This window comes from Saimiri boliviensis, chromosome 17, assembly GCF_048565385.1.
Source record: "Saimiri boliviensis isolate mSaiBol1 chromosome 17, mSaiBol1.pri, whole genome shotgun sequence".
Taxonomy (NCBI): Eukaryota; Metazoa; Chordata; class Mammalia; order Primates; family Cebidae; genus Saimiri; species Saimiri boliviensis.
This window is the reverse complement of record NC_133465.1, coordinates 43,684,811-43,708,857: the sequence shown is the minus strand read 5'-3', so window position 1 is coordinate 43,708,857 and position 24,047 is coordinate 43,684,811. Positions and strand designations below refer to the sequence as shown.

At 48.6% G+C, this 24,047-nt stretch overlaps 1 protein-coding gene across 1 annotated transcript; it reads left to right on the top strand.

Annotated features, from left to right (window-relative positions):
- The first annotated feature begins 415 nt into the window (after nt 1–415).
- TBX21 (T-box transcription factor 21) lies at nt 416–19,543 on the top strand. The gene is made up of 6 exons (XM_003931206.4): nt 416–1,094; nt 10,204–10,358; nt 10,642–10,763; nt 11,688–11,846; nt 11,975–12,036; nt 12,238–19,543. Exons 1-6 carry the CDS (start codon nt 604–606, stop codon nt 12,854–12,856), a joined length of 1,608 nt encoding a protein of 535 aa, XP_003931255.2. The 5' UTR covers nt 416–603; the 3' UTR covers nt 12,857–19,543.
- Nucleotides 19,544–24,047: the final 4,504 nt, after the last annotated feature.

Here is a 24,047-nt window from a genome sequence, read left to right as displayed (position 1 = left end):
CCCCGAGCCTCTGAGTGCTACGAGAAGGCCCAGCGAGTATCACCTGGGCCATCTCGGAAGGCTTCCTGTAGGAGAGGGCCTTTGAGCTGAGCCTTCAAAGATGGGCTGAATTTCCTCGAGGGTCCAGGAAAGAGCCACGGGCTGATGTGTCAGGCGGCGGAGTTGATGCTCCCAGAAAGCAAGGTCTTCGAACCACAGGGCGCGCGCGCGGGCACTCGCTGGTCGCCACCGTAGGGGGCCCTGCAATCCTCGCCAACCACGCAGAATTTGCCTAGTCTTAGCCACGAGGGGGCGGGGTGGGGCGAGGCAGAGCAGGGCCGAGGTGGCGGGGTTGGGGGAGTCGGAGAGCTTCATAAAGCCACAGCAAAGCGCCGCGACTCTAGTGACAGCAGCCCGCTGGAGAGGAAGCCCGAGAGCTGCCGCGCGCCTGCCGGACGCCGGCGCAGAAGCCAGGCGTCCGAACCCCGGCTCCAGTGGGGTCCCCCACCCGGCCCTCGGGGCGCCCGCCCCCTGCCCACCCCAGCCCACGCGACCCTCTCACCTGCTTCCGTGCGCGGAGGGGCGGGTCCTCGACGGCTGCGGGAAGGTGCCAGCCCGCCCCGGATGGGCATCGTGGAGACGGGCTGCGGAGACATGCTGACGGGCACCGAGCCGATGCCGGCGAGCGACGAGGGCCGGGCGCCAGGCGCCGACCCGCAGCACCGCTACTTCTACCCAGAGCCAGGCACGCAGGACGCGGCAGAGCGTCGCGGGGACGGCAGCCTGGGGTCGCCCTACCCGGGGGGCGCCTTGGTGCCCGCCCCGCCGAGCCGCTTCCTCGGAGCCTACGCCTACCCTCCGCGGCCCCAGGCGGCGGGCTTCCCCGGGGCGGGCGAGTCCTTCCCGCCGCCCGCGGGCGCCGAGGGCTACCCGCCGGGCGAGGGCTACGCTGCCCCGGACCCGCGCGCCGGGCTTTACCCGGGACCGCGCGAGGACTACGCTCTGCCCGCGGGACTGGAGGTGTCGGGGAAGCTGAGAGTCGCGCTCAACAACCACCTGTTGTGGTCCAAGTTTAATCAGCACCAGACGGAGATGATCATCACCAAGCAGGGACGGTAAGTGTGGCGCGCCGGCCCGGGGTGCCGCCGCCCGGAACGGGAACGTCTCGTCTGTTTTTCTGGCTCGACAGTGCTTCTGACTCCGTGTCCCTCACAGCTTTGGCTTCAGCGTGGGGAGACAGGGGAGTGGGGTTGTAGTGAGGACAGGGAAAGCTCCGGAGGGGCGTCTGTGCCCAGGCTGTTTCACCGACAGCCAGAGGATCGCGAGGGAGACGCTGAGTGCGGGGCAGTGAGAAGTCACCTTTGTTTAGGGGAAGGGGGAGAGGAGTCGCAGCGGGCAGCGAAAGCCTGAGTTCCGCGCGGACCGGACGCCGGACGCCTCAGTCTCCTGTATGGGAAAATGGAGGGGAAGGGAGCCTCTTATCTCCGGGTTCCCTGCGCCCACCTCCCCCAGCCCCTGGTGTGCTCAGGTCAGCTTTAGTGGTGATGGTGGTGTGTGTGTGTGGGGGGGGGGAGATTGGGATTTGGTGACATGGAGAAGCAGTCGCCAAGTTTCCTTTCCGGTCTCACTTTGAGATCATATGTCTGGTGTGTGTGTGTGTGTGTGTGTGTGTGTGTGTGTGTGTGTGTGTATGGGGATGAGAGTGACAGTAAAGCTTGTAGGGGGCACAGATCCCTTCCAGGCACAACTGCTCCGGGCCTGGACAGATGAAGTTCACCCAGGGGTCCCACCTGGTGGCCAGCCCCACACCGCACCCTTTGAGGCTGGTCTGGTAAAAACTGTCCCACACTCCTGTCCAGATATTCACTGGTTCGGCCGGCAGAAGTGGGGAAGGGAAGTCCCATGGCTCCATGGCTCAGGGTCTCTGAGCCCTGTGCGTGATAGGGAGGTTTGGGGCTGAGGGTGTTGCTTCCGGATAGAGCCTCCTGCACAAGAGAAGAAACAGAAAGCTGTGCCTTGTGTGGTATTTGTTTAGTAAGCAAACCCTGAGTGGGCCCTGTCTGATGTGGGCTGTGTGCACCCACCCTTCCAGTGGGGCTGATGTGGGCAGGGCACCAGTGAGGACCAGTGTGGAGGGGCTGTTGCCATTGGTGGACCTAGGATGCTGTGTCTGAGGTCGGGGAGGTGTGGATACCAAATGTGGGGCTTGGGGTAGAGGGGAGAGGGAGAAGGCCGTGTTGGGCCCCAGGGGTTGCCTGGTATTGGATCTGGGCATTGCTGGAACATTCTTGTTCCAGATGATTTTTGTGGGGTGTCCTGGGACTGGGGAACCTGTTGCCAGCCACAACTGGCTTCAAGTTGCTGAGCTGTTCCACTTTCCCTCGGATGAACCCAGGGAAGTTGGCATGTTCTTTGATGGCTCATCCTTCATCTCCTTAGCCTTCTGATAATTCTTCTCTGCTCCCCGCAACCCTAGTCAGTAACCCTTTGGGTGTACCTAGACACAGCCCAGGCTTCTGCTCCCAAGGTGTCTGAATTGGAAGGGACCCAGAAGATCCTGTCCCTCTCACTGCATACACAGGGAAGCAGGCCCAGAGACAGCAAGAGACTCTTCCCCGGTCACACAACACACCCACTGCAGGCAGAGCTGGCACTAGAGCCCAAATGGTATCGTCTGGGTTTCTTTCTCTGGCCCCCTATGGCCACCCGTAAAAACAGCCACCCACACTCTCCGAAGGCCATGATGCATTCAGAGTGCTTTCACTTCCATTATTTCACTGTGCGTTAGGTAGGCCAAGCAGTCTGCCCATTTTACAGTTGAGGTCACTGAGTTGCAGGGACATAGTGGCTTGCCCTCCATCACACAGCAGGCCAGCAGAACCTTCCACTCTGTCGTGTGGTCAGGAGGTCTTCCCACCCTGGGCCCTGGCCGGGGTCTCCCCACAGCCTCTGCCAGGCCTCAGCCTCCCCCTGCCAGTCTTGAGGGATGGGGTGGATGGAACATGGGGTGGATGGAGCATCAGCCAGCATTTCAGGGAATTAGCCAGTGCTGGGGGGCTGCCTCTCTGCCAGTAGAGCCAGCTACAGGCAGAGAGCTCCGCAAAGCCAGCACTTCGGGGAGGCACTTGAGGGGATGGTTTTTGAAGTGTGTATCACCATCTCTACTCATAGGGCCTCCTTTCCTTGGTGCTCCTGCTGAGTAATTCTCACTTGACAAGTTTTTTTGGTCCTCCTTTTAGACCCGTACACATACTTTTTTTATTATGAAAAATTCTACTACATACAAATGTGGACAGAAGAATGTAACATACTTCCATCACCCCGTTTGCACAATTGTCAATAACACAAGTCCAGTCTTGTTTCTGCGTCTTCACTTGGGCTCTTCTGTCTGCTACTGTATCAGTAATATAGTAATTACTAAGTACATTCTAGATATTATTTTACCTCTGCACTTCTAAAAATGGCTTTTAAATGAACACAATACTGTTAGCAAACCTGAAAAGAGTTTCCTAAATATCACCAAGTTTCTCTGATTGCTTCATGAACGTGTGTGTGTGTTTCACAATCCTCCCACTTTTTGCTCCATCCTGAGGGGCTACTTCGGGCAATGCGGAGTCCCTGTTGAAGTGGGCAGTGGCTCCTCACTGTTTCCTTTGCTGCTTTTTCTTGGATCAGGCCTCAGGAGCCCCACGCTGCCATGGAGGGGACAGAGGACACACCACCCCAATTCAGGCCCACCAGCTCCCGATCACCCCTGTACCTTCTCAGCTTGGGTTCCTGAGATCTGGGAAGTCAGTGGCCATTTCCTCTCAAAACAGGCTTTTGGGCTCATAGCACAGCTTCCTTTCCGCCCTCCTGCTTTTGTGGGGTGGCCTGTCCCTCCGTGGGTTCCAGTGACCCACCAGTCACACCACATCACCCATGGCCTTCTTCCTTTTTGAAAAATTCTCCCCCGCCCCAGGCCCACCTACAGCCCGGCGGCTTTTCGCCTGAGCTGACTCACACCGTCCCAGATCCTTCCTCTCCCACCCACCCTAGCTATCCCTGGGCATTGACCAGCGCCAGTGACCCGCTTTCCCCAGTGAGCAGAAATGGGGCAGGGAACAGGGGGTGATTCCCGGGTCTGGAGATTGGTTAAGGCAGCTCAAATGGGGCTGAGAGAGGGGAACTGAGAACAAAACGATGGGTTGGCCCAATAGGAGACTTTGGTGTCTATGTTTGTGTCTGAGGAGTTTGGGGGCAGCCTGTTAATGCCCCACACAGGCTTGTGCGAGGGTTTCTGTGTGGCAGTGTGTGTGTGTGTTGTGAATGTGTTGGAGAGTATACAATCGTTGATGGTAGACATTCTCAGTAGAGGAAGAGAGAGGCCTGTGTCTCTGTGAGTGTGTGGGTGTGTATTAATTGCTGGCAATCCCCACTCTGCTGGGTGTGATTGGTTGATTATTATAATTAAGATAACTTTGGGTAGCTGTGTTGTGTTAAGCTCAAATTTGCATTTGGGTTTGTACATGTGAAGACAGGGGTTGGTAAAACAACAATTTCAGTCCTACGCTATCCTTGCTACCCTCACAGTCATTATGTCATTATGATTTTTTCTTGTCCACATTCCCAACTTCAAGAACTTTAATTTTTTTTTTATTTATAAATTTTTTCATGGGCCAGGAATGGATCCGAACCCACATGGATAACTTTAGTCAAGAACTTTTTAAATCTTTTTTTTTTTTTTTTTTTTTTTTTTTTTGAGACGGAGTCTCGCTCTGTCCTCTAAGCTGGAGTGCAGTGACGCGATCTCGGCTCGCGGCAACCTCTGTCTCCCAAGGTCAAGCGATTCTCCTGCCTCAGCCTCCTGAATAGCTGGGATTACAGGTATGAGCCACCACACTTGGCTAATTTTTGTATTTTTAGTAGAGATGGGGTTTCACTATGTTGGCCAGTCTGGTCCCAAACTCCTGACTTCAAGTGATCCCCTGCCTCGGCCTCCCAAACTGCTGAGATTACAGGCATGAGCCACTGTGCCTGGCCCAAATTTTCAGATCTTAATTTTAAAAAATTTTTTTTTTTATGGAGACAGAGTCTTACTATGTTTCCCAGGCTGGTCTCGAATCCCTGATCTCAAGCAATCCTTCTGCCTCAGCCTCCCGAAGTGCTGGGATTATAGGCGTGAGCCATTGTGCCCAGCTAAAAAAAAAATTTTTTTTAGGCTTAAGCATGCTTAACTGGTTTTATTTTTCTTGGAGCAAGTGAAAACAACTTTAATTTATTATTTTTTTTAAATGAAACAGGGTCTTGCTCTGTCACCCATGCTGGAGCGCGGTGTGATTATGGCTCACTGCAGCCTTGATCTCCTGGGCTCAAACAATCGTCCTGCCCCAGCCTCCTGAGAAGCTGGGACTACAGGCGCACACCACCATGTCCAGCTATTTTGTTCTATTTTTTGTAGAGATGGGGGTCTCCCTATGTTGCCCAGGCTGTAGCTTTGCTTTTTTTTTTTTTTTTGAGATGGAGTTTCGCTCTTGTTACCCAGGCTGGAGTGCAATGGCGTGATCTCGGCTCACCACAACCTCCGCCTCCTGAGTTCAGGCTATTTTCCTGCCTCAGCCTCCTGAGTAGCTGGGGTTACAGGCACGCACCACCACGCCCAGCTAATGTTTTGTATTTTTAGTAGAGACGGGGTTTCACCATGTTGATGAGGATGGTCTCGATCTCTTGACCTTGCGATCCACCCGCCTCGGCCTCCCAAAGTGCTGGGATTACAGGCGTGAGCCACCACGCCCGGCCCTAGCTTTGCTTTTTGTCTGGCTGTTTGCCAGTGACCGTCTGAGTCTATGAAGTGGATCTGAGGTTGGTGAGAGGAGGAAGTCCCTTGATGCCCGAGCACATTTTGCACTTTGGTAGATACAAACCCTCCCAAAAGGTGGTGCCAATTTACACCCCCATCGATAGTCTATGAGAGGACTCATTTTCCCACAGCCTCATCAGCAGTAGACATTATCCATTTATTTATTTATTTTTTGGAGACAGAGTCTCGATCTGTCGCTCAGGCTGAAGTGCAGTGGCATGATCTCGGCTGACTGCAACCTCCGCCTCCCGGGTTCGAGCGATTTTCCCACCTCAGCCTCCTGAGTAGCTTGGATTACAGGCGTGTACCATCACACCTGGCTAATGTTTGTATTTTTAGTAGAGACGAGGTTTTACCATATTGGCCAGGCTCATCTTGAACTCCTGAGCTCAGGTGATCCACCTGCCTCGGCCTCCCAAAGTGCTAGGATTACAGGCATGAGCCACCGCACCTGGATGATATTATCAATTTTTAAACATTTACCAGTACGACTGAGAAGATCTGTCTATCTCCTTGTTATTTAAATTTGCCCTTAATTACAGTGAAGCAGAACCTGTGCCAGGAGCTCAGAATCTGAGCAGTACGATGACCCTGTGAACCATCCCAAGGCTACTTAGTTCTTAGGGCCAGCAGAGGAATGTGGGGTCTTGCACCCTGTCTTATGAGGGTGGGATGCCAAGTGGTTTTTTAGAAAGGCTTGATTTGGCACCAGACCCATCGCCACTCTCGGTTCCTTCCCAGCAAAGTGTCATGTAAATCAGGGGCTATTTTGGGATTCCAGCTGGTGGTGATTCTAGACTTTTAGGGAGAAACCCAGATCTCCCTTCTCTCCCTTTTCCCCAGCCTCTTCCTGTGTCTCCTCCCTTTCCCTCTACTCGCAATAAAAACAGGATGAGCTGGGTGTGGTGGTGAGTGCCTACCCCACTCAGGTGACTGGGGAGGCTAAGGCAGGAGGATTGCATTTGAGTTCAGCCTGAGCAGCATAGCAAGATTCCATCTCTTAAAAAAAAATCAGTATGGACTAGGCACAGTGGCTTACCCCTGTAATCCCAGCACTTTGGGAGATCGAGGCAGGTTGATCACGGGAAGTCAGGAGTTTGAGACCAGCCTGCTCAACATGGAGATATCCTGTCTCTACTAAAAATACAAAAATTAGCCAGGCACAGTATTGGGCACCTATAATTCCAGCTACTCAGGAGGCTGAAGCAGGAGAATCACTTGAACCCGGGAGGCAGAGGTTGTAGTGAGCCGAGATCATGCCACCACATTCCAGCCTGGGGGCCAGAGAAAGACTCTGTCTCCAAAAAAAAAAAAAAAAAAATTAATATGAAGAAATGGAGACCACAGCATGAACTCGCAGCCAGAAGACCTCACCTCTGCCCTTCCACCAAGGACTGTCACCAAATCTCTTGGAGCATCAGTTTCTTCAAATATAAAATTGGAAATAACATTATATGTCTTAACAGACTGGTTTGACAAACTGGCTGGAGTATAAGTAGAGGTTTAATGAATATATTCCCTTTCATTCCTTTATTCCTACAAGTTTGGATAGGAACTGGTTATGATATAGGAAACATTTGAGAACCCTCGACACCATCATAGATGGTGACAATGGGTTGAAAATATTCTCCCATCCTCCATTGTCCAAAGCCTAGTCTCTGACCTTTGATTTCTCAAGTCAGTCATTGCACCAAACCTCTGGAACTCAGGCCTGGCACCAGGGCTCTGAGTCTTGCTCCTCCAGCCAGGCCAGAGGACTTTGACAGCTCTGGCTCTGGGAAAAGGTGGATGGAGGTAGGACCTAAGGAAGGAAGACCTAAGTTTCACATCTTTCAAACTTCTTTTTTTCTTTCTTTTTTTTTTGAGATGGAGTCTTGCTCTGTTGGCCAGGTTGGAATGTAATGGCTCCATCTCAGCTCACTGCAACCTCCGCCTCCCGGATTCAAGTGATTCTCTTGCCTCAGACTCCCAAGTAGCTGGGACTACAGGTGCATGCCTGGCTAATTTTTTGTGTTTTAGTAGAGGTGGGATTTCACCATGTTGCCCAGGCTGGTCTCAAACTCCTAAGCTCAGGCAATCCACCCGCCTTGGCCTCCCAAAGTGCTAGGATTACAGGTGTTAGCCACCGTGGCCAGCCAGCCATCTTTGGAACTTTTTAACAGTTTTCAGAGGAAAGATGGACAGAAGTCAGACTCTCCACTTACATGTGAAGAAACTGAGGAAGTTTCTTCCTCGCCATGGGGCTGGGAGTGCCAGGTATAGCGGCTCACGCCTGCAATCCCAGCACTTTGGAATGCTGAGGCGGGTGCATTACTTGAGGTCCAGAGTTCAAGACCAGCCTGGCCAACATGGTGAAACTCTATCTCTACTAAAAATACAAAAAGTAGCTGGCTGTGGTGGCACGTGCCTGGAGTCCCAGCTCTCAGGAGGCTGAGGCAGGAGAATCTCTTGAACCTGGAAGGTGGAGGTTGCAGTGAGCTGAGATCGTGCCACTGCACTCCAGCCTGGGTGACAGAACAAAACTCCATTTCAAGAAGAAACTGAGATTTGGTTTGAGAATTAACTTATCCCCAGTCATAGGGTAGTAATCTCTTTTTCTCAACTCAAGAGAGTCGGGGAAGACCGGTGTGGGACAGCGCCCTTCTAGGACACCTTCCTAAGGTTGCTAGGGAAGTTGTCCTGGGGACCTCTGGGGATAAGAAATCCCTCAAAAACTGTTCCTGGGCCCCTGGAACTCTCCCTCCTCCAGGTTTCCTGACTCATTGATAGGTCCCCTTCCTCCTATCCTTCAGGGCTTCTCATGAGAGGAGGGGGAAGTGTGTGGAAATGAAAAGTAATTCTGATGAGGATTAGCTTCTGCCATTCTGAAAACTCTGCTCTTCCTGCTTGGGTTAGAAGAGAAAGCTAATCCACTGGAGCTGGTGATGGAACAGGTGCTGGTGGAGGTGCTGGTTGTGATGGGGAAGGTGGTGACTGTAGATGGTGCCGGTGGAGACTGTGGTTATCGTGGTGGTGGTTGTGATGGTAGAGGGATGGTCATAGTGACGGTGGTCATGATGGTGGTGATGGGTGGTTACAGTGCTGCTGGTGCTGATGGCGCTGGTTGTAGTGATGGTGGTGATGCGGGTAGTGACGGTGTTAGTGGTGGGGAGAGTAGGAGAGTGCTTCTTTTCTGAGTCTATTACTCTGGCACGATAGCGGAATCACACAGCATCCCACCCCCTAACTTCCTCAACTTTTCCTGGAAACCAGGACTTTGAGTATGAGCCCCGTGTTCAAGAGAGCCTTCTTTTAGGTGGGTGGGAAGCTCCCTGTTCAACTAGGATGTGTGCAACTTCTCTGAAGGCTGAGGGCACGCCACACCACAGATGGCAGGGCCAGGAACATGGGAGAGGGGGCCTGTGAGTGGGTGCCAGGGGGCTGGGAGTGCGTTAGCTCTGTAAGAGCCACAGCAGGGAGGGTGGGTGGGAAACTGAGGTGTGAGGACCTACCAGGAACTGCCTGTGGAGAGCTGGCTGGTGCCCCTTCTGGGAAGCAGCTAAGGTAGGGACACGGGTGTACAGGTAGATGTCGAGCAACTGACCCTCTGAAAGAACATGTTAGAAAGCTCTGATGTGTAGTGTTTGCTGACCCCTGTGGGGTAAATACTCCTGCTATGGATGATTTTAAGCAACTGAAGACAGTTGTGCTGCGAAGAGACGCACAGTGTGCTGTGATCTAGCACCTCCTCCATGCGGCTGTGATAGCCGGAAGGAACCTCAACAGCACAGACAATAGTAAAACCTGGTGAAATAACTGGGCAGTGATGACTTTAGAGTTTTTATTACCTTTTTTTTTTTTTTTTTTTTTTTTTTTTTGAGTTGGAGTCTTGCTCTTGTTGCCCGGGTTGGAGTTCAATGGTGTGATCTTGGCTCACAACCTCCACCTCCCAGGTTAAAGCAATTCTCCTGCTTCAGCCTCCTGAGTAGCTGGGATTACAGGCACCTACCACCATGCCCAGCTAATTTTTTTTTTTTTTTTTTTGTACTTTTTAGTAGAGATGGAGTTTTGCTGTGTTGGCCAGGCTGGTCTTGAACTCCTGATCTCAAGTGATCCGCCCGTCTCCATCTCCCAAAGTGCTGGGATTACAGGTGTGAGCCACTGTGCCTGGCCTACCTTGATTGTTAATATAATGCCTTGAATTGCAAGTTTATGTAATTTAATTTTTAATTATGGCTGTGTTTAACCACTGGCTGGCAAACTCCCTAAACACCTTCCAGCTGGTTCTTGTGAGTGGGAGGAAGCCGGCTACAGCGCACCACTGATGCCTGGGCACTGTTGCAGGGACTGGCTGTGGAGCTGGGGCTGATGAGTGCTGGGTGGGGGGGTCTCTCTCTTCTCTCCAGGCGGATGTTCCCATTCCTGTCATTTACCGTGGCTGGGCTGGAGCCCACCAGTCAATACAGGATGTTTGTGGATGTGGTCTTGGTGGACCAGCACCACTGGCGGTACCAGAGCGGCAAGTGGGTGCAGTGTGGAAAGGCCGAGGGCAGCATGCCAGGTGCGCGGCCCCGGGAGCTGTGGGCTCTGTTTCTCTGGGACTGGGCGCCCCCTGGTGGGCCCCCCAAGCCCCTTCCCCCAATGCCCAGATTTTAAATCCCCCTCCCACTCCGTCCCACCTCTGGCTTTCTGCTTTGTTCTAGTCTGTCCTCTGAGTCGTCTGCCCTTCCCTGCCTGGTCCTCCCCCTGTGCCCTTCCTCACGTCCCTCTCTGGGCAGGCAAAGACCCGTATCACCAGGGTTCTGTCCCAGGGGCTGCATGTCAAAGTGGTGAACTGTCCACAGGAAACCGCCTGTACGTCCACCCAGATTCCCCCAACACGGGAGCACACTGGATGCGCCAGGAAGTTTCATTTGGGAAACTAAAGCTCACAAACAACAAGGGGGCGTCCAACAACGTGACCCAGGTAGGACCTGCTCTTCAAAAGGTAGCCTTGCCACCCCCGACCCCGTCCCCACCCTGGGTCTGAGATCTCCAAGTCCGCAAGGCCAGTGTGGTTCATTTTTCTTCCTTCCTAAACTCTGGCTGTTTCTCACCCACTGTGGGAGGAAGATGAGATAGGATGAAGCTGAATCTTGGGCAGGGGTCACATTCAGGCCACAAATGCCAACCCAGACTCAGGGTTTCTTCACCAAATTGCAGGTTGCCATTGATCCAGCACCATGGAAGGCACAGAGGAGGCACCATGGTCCCAGGGGATAGATGCCGAGTTTCTCTAGGTTGAATAGTCCTGTTAAAAGCGCCCTTGCTGGCCGGGTGCCGTGGCTCACGCTGGTAATCCCAGCACTTTGGGAGGCTGAGGCAGGTGTATCATGAGGGCAGGAGTTCAAGACCAGCCTGGCTAAGATGGTGAAACATTGTCTCTACTAAAAATAAAAAATTAGCCAGGTGTGGTGGTGGGCACCTGTAATCCCAGCTACTCTGGAGGCTGAAGCAGGAGAATTGCTTGAACCTGGGAGGCAGAGGTTGCAGTGAGCCGAGATTGCACCACTGCCTCCAGCCTGGGTAACAGAGCAAGACTCTGTCTCAAAAAAAAAAAAAAGAAAAGAAAAGAAAAATGCCCTTGTTCTGAAAGCCCTGTTTATGCTGATACCTTGGTCCTGATGGACATCTGGGGTAGAAGAGGGGGCAAGAGGCTAGAGTTGGTGCCCCATAGAGTCCAGACCCTGGATTTGGAAAGCTTGGGGGAAGTTACATGGCGTCAGGGCAAGGGAATGGATGGGACCTCAGGGCGCTTGCTAGCCTCACGTGGGGCCAGCTGTTAGTGGGGGTAAGAGGATCCTCGAAGTCCCTCCTCCCCACCCCTTCGACCATCTCGCTCTGTTTGCAGATGATTGTGCTCCAGTCCCTCCATAAGTACCAGCCCCGGCTGCACATTGTCGAGGTGAACGACGGAGAACCTGAGGCCGCCTGCAGTGCTTCCAATACCCATATCTTTACTTTCCAAGAAACCCAGTTCATTGCCGTGACCGCCTACCAGAATGCCGAGGTGAGGGCCGCCTGAGCCCCGGTGGGGAGGAGGACAGAATGGGGTCCCCTGTCTCCCTTGGGGGTGGATTTGGGAAGTTCCCGAGCCCCAGACTCAGGACTCCGGTGACTCTATTCCCTTCTCTCTAGATTACTCAGCTGAAAATTGATAATAACCCTTTTGCCAAAGGATTCCGGGAGAACTTTGAGTCGTAAGTGCCACTGGGTTCAATTCAGCTTTGGTCCGTCCTGAGACACATCCTCTCCCTGTCCCTAAGAGCAGGAGAGTTGGGGGCAGGTGCTAGAGGTGGGCAGGGCAGGGAAGGCGGGTCAGGGAAGGGACACGTGAAACAGGTTGGCTCACAGGTGACTGGTTCTGCTTGTGACCCGTTTTCTTGCCTTTTTTTCCCTAGCATGTATACATCTGTTGACGCCAGCATCCCCTCCCCGCCTGGACCCAACTGTCAATTCCTTGGGGGAGATCACTACTCTCCTCTCCTACCGAACCAGTATCCTATTCCCAGCCGTTTCTACCCCGACCTTCCTGGCCAGGCGAAGGATGTGGTACCTCAGCCTTACTGGCTGGGGACCCCCCGAGACCACAGCTATGACGCTGAGTTTCGAGCAGTCAGCATGAAGCCCACATTCCTGCCCTCTCCCCCTGGGCCCACCATGCCCTACTACCGAGGCCAGGAGGTCCTGGCACCCGGAGCTGGCTGGCCTGTGGCCCCCCAGTATCCTCCCAAGATGGGCCCAGCCAGCTGGTTCCGCCCCATGCGGACTCTGCCCATGGAATCTGGCCCTGGAGGCTCAGAGGGGCAGGGACCAGAAGACCAGGGTCTCCCCTCGGTGTGGACTGAGATCGCCCCCATCCGGCCGGAATCCAGTGATTCAGGACTGGGCGAAGGAGACTCTAAGAGGAGGCGTGTGTCCCCCTATCCTTCCAGCGGTGACAGCTCCTCCCCTGCTGGGGCCCCTTCTCCTTTTGATAAGGAAGCTGAAGGCCAGTTTTATAACTATTTTCCCAACTGAGCAGATGACATGGTGAAACAAACAGAAACAGTGTTACTAGACTGGAGGACGCCAACTCATTTAGGAACAGATGAAGGCCTGAGAAGCCCCACGCTCCCTCTGACCCTTCTCTGTATAGTAGTTGGCTGGGGAAGCAGGACTCAAGAGGATATTGGGGTTCACTGGCTGCTTCCTGACCCACGATGAAACCTGAGAGGGGTGTCCCCTGCCCCTTCCTCTGCCCTGACTACAGTCGTTACCTGGTGCTGCTTCTTGCTCTTGGTTTTCAGCTAGAGAAAAGAAGACAAGAAAGTCTTGGACATGAAGGAGCTTTTTGCTTCTAGTGGGGTGGGAAGGGTCAGGTGCGGGACATAGGATGAGGAGACGCCACTTTCTTCCTTTGTACAGTAACTTTCAAACTTGTTGTCGGCTTGTGTGTTAATCCCTGATCCGAAAAGAACAAATACATGTATTTTATAACCATCAGCCAGCCAGGATCAGGGAGAGGACTCAGGTGACTTTGGGCAGCTGGCTGGGCTCCCCCTGCTCAAACAGTGGGGAGTGGAGGAAGGGGCTGGAAAGGGGGGATGGCAAAGATATTGTTTATGGTGGTTGTGTGTGTGTGTGTGTGTGTGTGTGTGTGTGTGTGTGTGTTTACTTTTTCTTTTCCTTTTTTTTTGAATGGGGGAGGCTATTTATTGTACAGAGAGTGGTGTCTGGATATATTTCTTTTGTCTTCATCACTTTCTGAAAATAAACATAAAACTGTTGGATGTGCCTGCCTCAGTACCAGCATGGGAGGACATGGATGGGGACTCGATTGGGGGTTGTACCCCAAGGTGTTTCTTGGCTTTCATTTCTGGGGTACCTGCTAAAACCCTGAAATGACTCCAGCTGAGTTAGAGCAAGGCCACATGTCCTGGCTTCAGCACGCAGGGGATGGTTGATGCTCCTTCTTAAGGCATCTCGGAACAGGCTGTGTGTGCATCCTGACGTTGGACGGGGGGGTGTGAGGACAAGGCTGGGAGCAGGGGCGGGGTGATGTGAGGGAGTGGCACTTGATTTCGCTTGGCATTTCTAGCAGCCCTCCACCTTTATCTCTAGGGTTATTCAAGGATTAAAGAAATAAATATAAAATGAAACGTGAAATTATCACTTTCGTAAGTCAAAAAGCCATCCGGCTGTGGTGGCTTATGCCTGTAATCCAAGCACTTTGGAGGCCAAGGCGGGCGGATCACCTGAGGTCGGGGGTTCAAGACCAGCCTGACCAACATGGTGAAACCCCGTCTTAGGAAAAAAAAAAGCCAAATATTAGCTATTTTATGTGACTCGAGCTAATACATGTAGAGTTTAGGAACAGTGCAGGGACAGGCCAGGCGCAGTCACTCACGCCTGTAATCCCAGCACCTTGGGTGGATCGTCTGAGGTCAGGAGCTCAAGACCAGCCTGGCCAACATGGCGAAACACCGTCTCTACTAAAATAAATACAAAAATTAGGCAGGTGCGGTGGCAGCCACCTGTAACCTGTAATTCCATCTTCTCAGGAGGCTGAGGCAGGAGAATCGCTTGAACCCAGGAGGCAGATGTTGCCGTGAGCCGAGATCGTGCCATTGCACTCAAGCCTTGGCAACAAGAGACTCAGCCTCAAAAAAAAAAAAAAAAAAAAAAAATAATAATAATAATAATAATGATCAGAACAGTGCCTGACAAACAGTAAGCACTCACTGTGTAAGCTATTGTTGCTAACAGTTTCTAGCTGTTTCTGTCTCTCTGTCTCTTTATATACACACTGAATTGTGTTTGTAAAATGATACATGCTTTTTATTTTTTTGAGACAGAGTTTCGCTCTTGTTGTCCAGGCTGGAGTGCAATGGCATGATCTCAGCTCACTGCAACCTCCACCGTCCGGGTTCAAGCTATTCTCCTGTGTCAGCCTCCTGAATAGCTGGGATTTCAGACATGTACGACCATGCCCAGCTAATTTTTGTAGTTTTAGTAGAGACAGGGTTTCACCATATTGGCCAGGCTGGTCTCAAACTCCTGACTTGAGGTGATCCACCTGCCTTGGCCTCCTAAAGTGCTGGGATTACAGGCATTAGCCACCATGCCCAGCCAATTTTTAAAGAATTCAAGCAATGAAGAAAAGTATAAAGACAATAATAAATTATCTCAACTCTTACCCATTAAGAATTATTATTGCCGGGCGCGGTGGCTCAAGCCTGTAATCCCAGCACTTTGGGAGGCCGAGGCGGGTGGATCACGAGGTCAAGAGATCGAGACCAGCCTGGTCAACATGGTGAAACCCCGTCTCTACTAAAAATACAAAAAATTAGCTGGGCATGGTGGCGTGTGCCTGTAATCCCAGCTACTCAGGAGGCTGAGGCAGGAGAATTGCCTGAACCCAGGAGGCGGAGGTTGCGGTGAGCCGAGATCGTGCCATTGCACTCCAGCCTGGGTTAACAAGAGCGAAACTCCGTCTCAAAAAAAAAAAAAAAAGAATTATTATTAACATTAGATGGGCTAGACAGAAATATTTTATAAAATTGGATCCATACTGAAAATGCTTTTTCTTTTTTTCTTTCTTTTTTTTGAGACTGAGTCTTGCCCTGTCACCCAGGCTGAAGTAGTAGAGACAGGGTTTCACCATCTTGGCGAGGCTGGTCTTGAACTCCTGACCTCATGATCCATCTGCCTCAGCCTCCCAAAGTGCTGGGATTACAGGTGTGAGCCACTGCGCCGGCCTCTTCATATGCTTTCTAATCATAGGTTTGTAAAATGATTTGTTCATATCTTTTGCTCAGATTGCTATTAGGGTATTTGTCTTTTTCTCCTTGATTCTGGTTCTTTATATATTCTTGACTTGATATCAACCATTGTTTGGTTATTTATATTCCAATTGTCTTCCTGTAGATTATTGTTCCTCTTATCATTTTCTTTAAAGTGGTTTTCTGATAAAAAAAAAAATTTGTAGTTTTAATGTAGTTAAATTTAACAATTTTTTTTTTTTTGAAGAGACAGGGTCTTATTCTGTCACCCAGGCTAGAGTGCAGGGGTGTCATTATAGTTCACTGCACCTGCAAACTCCTGGCCTCAAGTGATCCTTCCACCTCAGCCTCACCAGCAGCTAGGAATACAGGCATGTGCCACCATGCTTGGCTAATTTTAAATTTTTTTGTAGAGATGAGGTTTCACTATGTCACCTGGTCTTGAACTCCTAACCTCAAGTGATCCTTCCACCTTGACCTCCCAAAGTGTTGGTATTATAGGCATGAGCCGCCACACCTGGCCGACATTTTATGGTTAGTACTTTTCCTTGTCTCATTTAAGAAAACTTTTACTTACTGAAGATCAGAAAGATATTCATCTGTATTTTTTTTTCCATAGAATTTGAAATTTTGCATTTGACATTTAATTCCTTTTAGTATATGGTATGGGGGAAGGATTCATTTGTTTTTTGTTTTCCAGTTTTTCCTGTTTGTTTTTGTTGAATAGTCTTTCTTTTTTATTACTTTTTTCTTTTAGAGACAGGGTCTTGCTATGTTGCCCAGGCTGGAGTGCAGTGGCTATTCACAGGCGAGATCCCACTACTGATCAGCACAGGAGTTTTGACCTGCTCCGTTTCTGACCTGGGCCGGTTCACCCCTCCTTAGGCAACCTGGTGGTCCCCCGCTCCCGAGAGGTCACCATATTGACGCCGAACTTAGTGCAGATGCCTGATAAGCATAGCGCACTATAGCCCAGAACTCCTGGGCTCAAGTCATCCTCCAGCGTCAGCCTCCTGAGTAGCTGGGACTACAGGCACACACCACCGCACCTGATGAGTAGTCTTTTCTTTCTTTAGACTCTGTCTCCCAGGCTGGAGCAATCTCGGCTCATTGCAATCTCTGCCTCCTGGGTTTGAGCAATTCTCCTGCCTCAGCCTCCCAAGTAGCTGGGACTATAGGTGCATGTCACCATGCCCGGCTAATTTTTTGTATTTTAGTAGAGACGGGGTTTCACCATGTTGCCCATGGCTATCTCAAACTCCTGAGTTCAGGCAATCCGCCTACCTCAGCCTCCCAAAGTGCTAGGATTACAGTCGTGAGCCACCGTACCTGGCTGTTGAATAGTCTTTCTTTTGCCCATGGTCTTAGTCTCACATACTACTTCTGGTAAGCGAAGTCCTCTTTTTGAAATTTCTTCTTCTAAAGTGCCTTGACTATACCTAGCTCTTTACCCTTCTATATGCAATATATAATAACTTGGAAATTTTCATGACAACCTGATTCAGATTTTTACTGAGGTTGGACTAAATCTATTGGTCAATTTGAGAGAAGAGATAACTTTGTGATATTGTCTTTCTATACACGAACATGGGATATTTCTTCATTTATTTAGGTCATCTTTGGCACTCTTTTGTAAAATTTTCCAATTTGTAGGTGTAGGTCTTTTATATCTTTTGTTAACTTTAGTCTTGGATATTTATTTTTTTCTCTGTAAATAGCATCTTTTAAAATATATGTTTTCTAGTTGTTACTGGTTTGCAGAATTACAATCGATTTTTGTATATTGATCATGAGATCAGCCACGTTGCTAAACTCTCTTATTATTTTGGGGGGATTTCATATAAATTCTTTAGAGCTCTCTCCGTGGCAAATGATATTATTTTAAAAATGAGAGTTTTATTTCCTTCTTTTTAATCATTATGCTTCTAATTTAGTTTCCTTGTCTTATTGCACTGGCCAGAACCTCAAGTGCTGGTTTCTTGTCTTTTGGGGGATGATTTCCCCCACCCTTTTTTGACACCACCTCTGATGGGGTCTCACTCTGTCACTCCGGTTAGAGTGCAATGGTGTGATCATAGGTCACTGCAGCATTGAACTTCTGGGCTCAAGTGATCCTCCTGCCTCAACCTCCCTAGTAACTAGGAGTATAGATGTGCACACTATGAAGCCTAGTTAATTAATTAATTTTTTTTTTTTTTTTTGTAGAAACAGGGCCTGGTTATATTGCCCAGGCTGCTCTTGAGCTCCTGGCCTCAAATGATCCTCCTGCATTGGCCTCCCAAAGCACTGGGATTAGAGGAGTGAGCTGCCATACTCAGCTCAGTTTCCTCCTATTTATTACACTTTTTTTTCTTATGCTTGTTTGCAATTCTATAATTTATTTATTTTAGTGGTTTATCTATACATTTTAATAAGCATATTTAAAGATGAATGGTTTTTTTCCTCCCTTCTGGACAGTAAAATAATTTTAGATCACTTTAGTTCTGATCTTCCTCCTTCCAACTTACTGTTCCTCCTTCTGACTTAACTAATAAAAACTTATTTCCTTCTTCTGACTTATTGATAGCAACTCCTGTATTATCATTTAGTAGCCATTCTAATAACCTGTTTTCCATTCATGTTTTTCTCCTATCAACTTACCCATTTTAGTTCTTTCTTTTTTAACACCTAAAAATTGGACTCCTTTATTATTTTATTGAGAATATGCTCTTTTGGACTTACCTTTGTTGTTGTTGTTGTTGTTTATTTTTTTTGAGATGGAGTTTCACTCCTCTTGCTCAGGCTGGAGTGTGATGGCACAATCTTGGCTCACTGCAACCTCTGCCTCCTGGGTTCAAGCGATTCTCCTGCCTCAGCCTCCTGAGTAGCTGAGATGACAGGCATGTGCCACCACACCTGGCTAATTTTGTATTTTTAGTAGAGACTGGGTTCCTCCATGTTGGTCAGGCTGGTCTCAAACTCCCAACCTCAGGTGATCCGCCTGCCTCAGCCTCCCAAAGTGCTGGGATTACAGGCGTGAGCCACTGCACCCGGCCCTGGACTTACCTTTATGTTACCATTCTTTTTGTTCATTTTCCCTTTTTCGTATTTCTCTTTTTGGGGGGATCATTTACCTGCTTCTTTAACTAAATTCTTTATAAGTTCTTTTAGAGACATTCTCTTTGTAAACTTCCCCTGGGCTTGTTTCTTATAAATGTTATCATTTTCCCTATCGGTATCGAGTCTCACTATGTTGGCCAGGTTGGTCTTGAACTACTGGCTAAAAAGTTCTTCAAGCAAGAGCATACTTCCTCCCAGAGAACTGGTTTACTACCATAACACTGGAAGCTGATTTATTAGGTTGGGCCCCCATGATGTTATGAGTAGAGATTTGAGTTCTCCTAAAGAGACTCTTCCAAATTTCTTACCAAGTGACTGAAGAATATTGTAGGAGTGAAATATGAGAAGAGGAACTGAGGGGTTAATTTGTTCTTTTGCAACATTTCACTTACATTTTCTTCTTCCAGCTTTGCCTCACCCTTCCTAGCCACTGTCTTGGGTATCCCCAAGTTCCATGGCTGTTCCTCTCATTTTCTTTGAGAATGACCCTCTATAATTCTAGGTGGTGGTGGTATTTTGTCGCTCAGGGTGGGAAATCGTTATTTTGTCGCTCAGGGTGGGAACGCATCATGGGCATCTTGATATCTCTGATTTCAAACTTTTAGCCAATCCACCAGTTGTCAGTACCATGCCTCAATCCCACCTTCTACTATGCCAAGTTTTGAGCCTCTTAAGCACTCTTTGGGGGTACATCACTTCGCTCATTGTTCATCCTGTTTATAACATTGCAGGCTGTAGCTCCATGTTGCCAAATCACGCACTACTCCCCCATCTGCTTTCCAAAAACTTGTTGAAATGATTGTTTGCTTCCTCTTCCTCTGCTGTTCTCTTTGTTCCTATGGTTTCATACATTTGAAAAATTCCGGGGCCGGGCGCGGTGGCTCAAGCCTGTAATCCCAGCACTTTGGGAGGCTGAGGCGGGTGGATCACGAGGTCGAGAGATCGAGACCATCCTGGTCAACATGGTGAAACCCCATCTCTACTAAAAATACAAAAAATTAGCTGGACATGGTGGCTCGTGCCTGTAATCCCAGCTACTCAAATTGCCTGAACCCAGGAGGCGGAGGTTTCGGTGAGCCGAGATCGCGCCATTGCACTCCAGCCTGGGTAATAAGAGTGAAACTCAGTCTCAAAAAAAAAAAAAAAAGAAAAATTCCTATATTATCATTTTAGTAACCAGTGTGCAAATTTTAACCTAAACACTCTTCATCAATTTTGAATGAAACCTGGTACACTTTTTTCAGCCTTCATGGCCTTCTTCTTTCTCTACCCCCCATTCCCAAATTTCAGGCAAGTTTTCTTCTATTTTGTCTCTGATTACTTCCCATCCAGCAAGTATTTATTTTTCAGAGATATCCATTATTCTTTGACTTGATCTCAACCCTCTGTTTCTCTCCTTTTTTTTTTTTTTTTTTTTTTTGAGATGGAGTTTCGCTCTTGTTGCCCAGGCTGGAGTGCAATGGCGCGATCTCGGCTCACCGCAACCTCTGCCTCCTGGGTTCAGGCAATTCTCCTGCCTCAACCTCCTGAGTAGCTGGGATTACAGGCATGTGCCACCATGCCCAGCTAATTTTTTGTATTTTTAGTAGAGATGGGGTTTCACCATGTTGACCAGGATGGTCTCGATCTCCTGACCTCGTGATCCACCCGCCTCAGCCTCCCAAAGTGCTGGGATTACAGGCTTGAGCCACCGCGCCCGGCTTCTCTCCTTTTTTTAAAAAAATTTTTATTGTTTTTATTTTTTTAGACAGGATCTCACTCCCATTGCCCAGGCTGGGGTGCAGTGGGACTATCACAGCTCACTACAGCCTTGACTTCCTCGGCTCAGGTGATTCTCTCATCTCAGTCTCATAAGTAGCTGGTACTACAGGCACATGTCACCATGCCCAGCTAAATGTTTGTGGTTTTAGTAGAGACAAGGTTTCACCATTTTGCCCAGGCTGGTCTCAAATTCCTGGGCTCAAGCAATCTGCCCACCTTAGCATCTCTAAATGCTGAAATTACAGGCGTGTGCCACTGCATCCAGCTTTTGTTTCTTTTCCTATTACTTTGCTTTCATTTTTTGACTTTACATTCTGTCCTCTGGGAGAGATTTCCAAAGTTATCTTAGTAGTGGCTTATTAACTTGGGGATGGCTGAAGATTAATTTCTAAGGAGAGAGTGATCCAGAAGTATAAATATCTGTACTTATGATTTACATGAATGCCTTTGTGAGTGTCTGTGGTTACAGCCATCTCTTAATATGCTATATTTTGTAAGAGTTGATATAGTGAGAGTTATAAATGGCTGGGTATAAAAGTAACTGTTGGGGGCTGGTCTGATGGTAGTGGGTTATCAGAACTTATTAGCATTATTGTCACTAAAGTTGGTATAAAAATCCCCACTGCTAAATTTGACTGGCTTAAAAAAAAAGTAACTGTTGGATCAGGACTAGGTTAAACAGTAGTTTAATCTTTTCTTAGACTCAGCAAAACCCAGCCTGCCAGCCAGGTGTGGTGGCTCATGCCTGTAATCCCAACACTTTGGAAGGCCGAGGTGGGCGGATTGATTGTGCTCACAAGTTCAAGACCAGACTGTGCAACATGGTGAAACCCCATCTCTACTAAAAATAAAAAATTAGCCAGGTGTGGTGGGGCACACCTGTAGTCCCAGTTACTTGGGAGGCTGAGGTGGGAGAATCAATTGAACCTGGGAGGCAGAGATTACAGTGAGGCAAGATCGTACCATTGCACTCCAGCCTGGAAGACAGAGGGAGAATCTGTCTCAATCAATCAAACAAACGAACAAAAAACCAGCCTGCCTAAGCTACTTATACCTAAATTGCCATGGGTTTTTTGAGATCGGGAAAAAGGATGCAAAAATTGCTTCAGAAAACATCTGAAAAACACAACTGCCTGAGCTCGTATCTCAATATGACAAGTATTCTTATGTGACGTAAGAGAAATTGTGGCACAGAAAGATGATTGAATCATGTTTAGCCACACATGATATCAAAATGGTCTTTCACTGCAGTGACTTGGCTTTCCCCCAGTTCAAGTGTGATCTTTAGAGCTTTATTGGAAGTTTACATTCTGCCATTGGATTTTAGTTTTCAGTTTTGTCTTATCTCATCTATCTTTTCTTCATCCTGGCCCTTTATCTTTGTATCTTAGTTTTCTCCTAATAGATTTCTTTTATTTAATTAATTATTATTATTATTATTATTTTTTGAGATGGAGTTTCACTCTTGTTACCCAGGCTGGAGTGCAATGGCGCGATCTTGGCTCACCGCAACCTCCGCCTCCTGGGTTCAGGCAATTCTCCTCCCTCAGCCTCCTGAGTAGCTGGGATTACAGGCACGTGCCACCATGCCCAGCTAATTTTTTATGTTTTTAGTAGAGACAGGGTTTCACCATGTTGACCAGGATGGTCTCGATCTCTTGACCTCGTGATCCACCCGCCTCGGCCTCCCAAAGTGCTGGGATTACAGGCTTGAGCCACCGTGCCCGGCTATTTAATTTAATATGCTGAATAGTTACCTGAAATTTTTTGGGTGGTCTTAAAAATGTCAATGTAATTGCAGAGGTAACTGACTATGTGGGATTACCAGCTATATATCAGTTAAATGAATAGTTGAACCGTAACCTTTTTTGGGCAAAATAATAGACATTGTATATCATACTCCTCCTTTCTGAAAACATCACCCATTCCCTCCTCAGAAGGCCATGTTTATATGATGTGACCCTGCCCCACCTCATCCCCATCATGACTGATCAAAAGTGGATTGACACATGAAAAAATTGAGGTTAGCCGGGCGCAGTGGCTCAAGCCTGTAATCCCAGCACTTTGGGAGGCCGAGGCGGGTGGATCACGAGGTCAGGAGATCGAGACCATCCTGGTCAACATGGTGAAACCCCGTCTCTACTAAAAATACAGAAAAATTAGCTGGGCATGGTGGCACTATGCCAGCTACTCAGGAGGCTGAGGCAGGAGAATTGCCTGAACCCAGGAGGTGGAGGTTGCAGTGAGCAGAGATCGCGCCATTGCACTCCAGCCTGGATAACAAGAGTGAAACTCTGTCTCAAAAAAAAAAAAAAAAAAAAAAAAAAAAAAAAAAAAGAAAGAAAAAATTGAGGTTGAGAGTCATTAGTTACTTTGGGATGGTGCTTGAGTTTGGGTTGTCTAAACTGTGGTGCAACAGGTCAGCCAAGCATGTGAAGATGCAGAGAATACAGTTTGTGGAGTTGGAGCAGAAGATATGCAAGGAGACAGTGGGATAAAGTATAAGAAGAGACTGAGTGATAGCAAGACGAGAGTAAGAGTGAAAGAGAATTTCCTGGTTCCAGTTCCCTTTAAAGTTCTACTTAACTTCCTCTCTTTGTCCCTTGAGTCACTTCCATGTTGTGATAACAAGTTTCCTTCAGTTTGGAGTGGGAGTCTGGGACTACTAAGAGAACCTCAATTAAGACATCCCTTCCCAGTCATAATAAGCAAATCACATCATTGTGAGTAAGAGGATGAAGATGCTGCACAGTCTGTTCCTATAGTGGGAGGACATGGCTCCAGCTCATCCTAAACTAATGTCAGACTGTTAAGAAACAAGGCAAAAAGCTGTAGGGGTGGAGAGACAGAGATCACATCCTCATTTCATCCCTGTGTAAATTATTTTCTGATCTATCAAAGGTTGACCCTACCATTCCTAGGTCTTGCTGAAGTATTGGTGTAGGTTCTGCATGAGTAGCAAAACCTCATGAAGCTTTGCCTATAGCCAATTTCCGATTGTGGAGTTCAAAGAGAGAAAGAACAACTAAAGCTTCTGGCCTGGTGGGGGGACCACAATCATAGTCTGAAGCGGAGGGTCATAGCCAAGTCCTTTCTGCTTCTCATGTTCAATACCTGCCAAGGAAATCTATGATTTCAGATCAGTGAAGCAGCAGTGGGTATACATTTTAGATGGCTGCTATGACTTTGGAGTAACAGTGAGATGTTTAAATGAGAGTTAAAAGGGAGATGTCTAAATGAGATTCACCTGGATGGGAACCAAGCCTGTGAGGCTGACAGTAGCTTGCCAGAGACCAGACAACACTGTCCAAGCAGGCCCTTGAACATCCGCAGGGCCACAGAGTCTTTCCTGGATGCTGTATTCAGTGACAACTTCATTCTTTTGAAACTTACTATAAAAAAATTCGAGCATACAAAAAATGTATTCGATTTAACAATTATTCACATTTTGCTATATTGCTTTATTTTTTTTCACCATTTTAACCTAAGTTACAAATATTATGATATTTCACCTCCAAATATTTCAATCTTTATCTCTTAAAAGCAGGAACATTTTTGTTACATAACCACAATGCCACTATCATGCC

Coding starts and splice junctions, on each gene's coding strand:
- TBX21 (XM_003931206.4), top strand. CDS start 604: ATGGGCATCGTGGAGACGGGCTGCGGAGACATGCTGACGGGCACCGAG. Junction 1,095..10,203: donor ATCATCACCAAGCAGGGACG/GTAAGTGTGGCG, acceptor TCTTCTCTCCAG/GCGGATGTTCCCATTCCTGT. Junction 10,359..10,641: donor GGCCGAGGGCAGCATGCCAG/GTGCGCGGCCCC, acceptor AACTGTCCACAG/GAAACCGCCTGTACGTCCAC.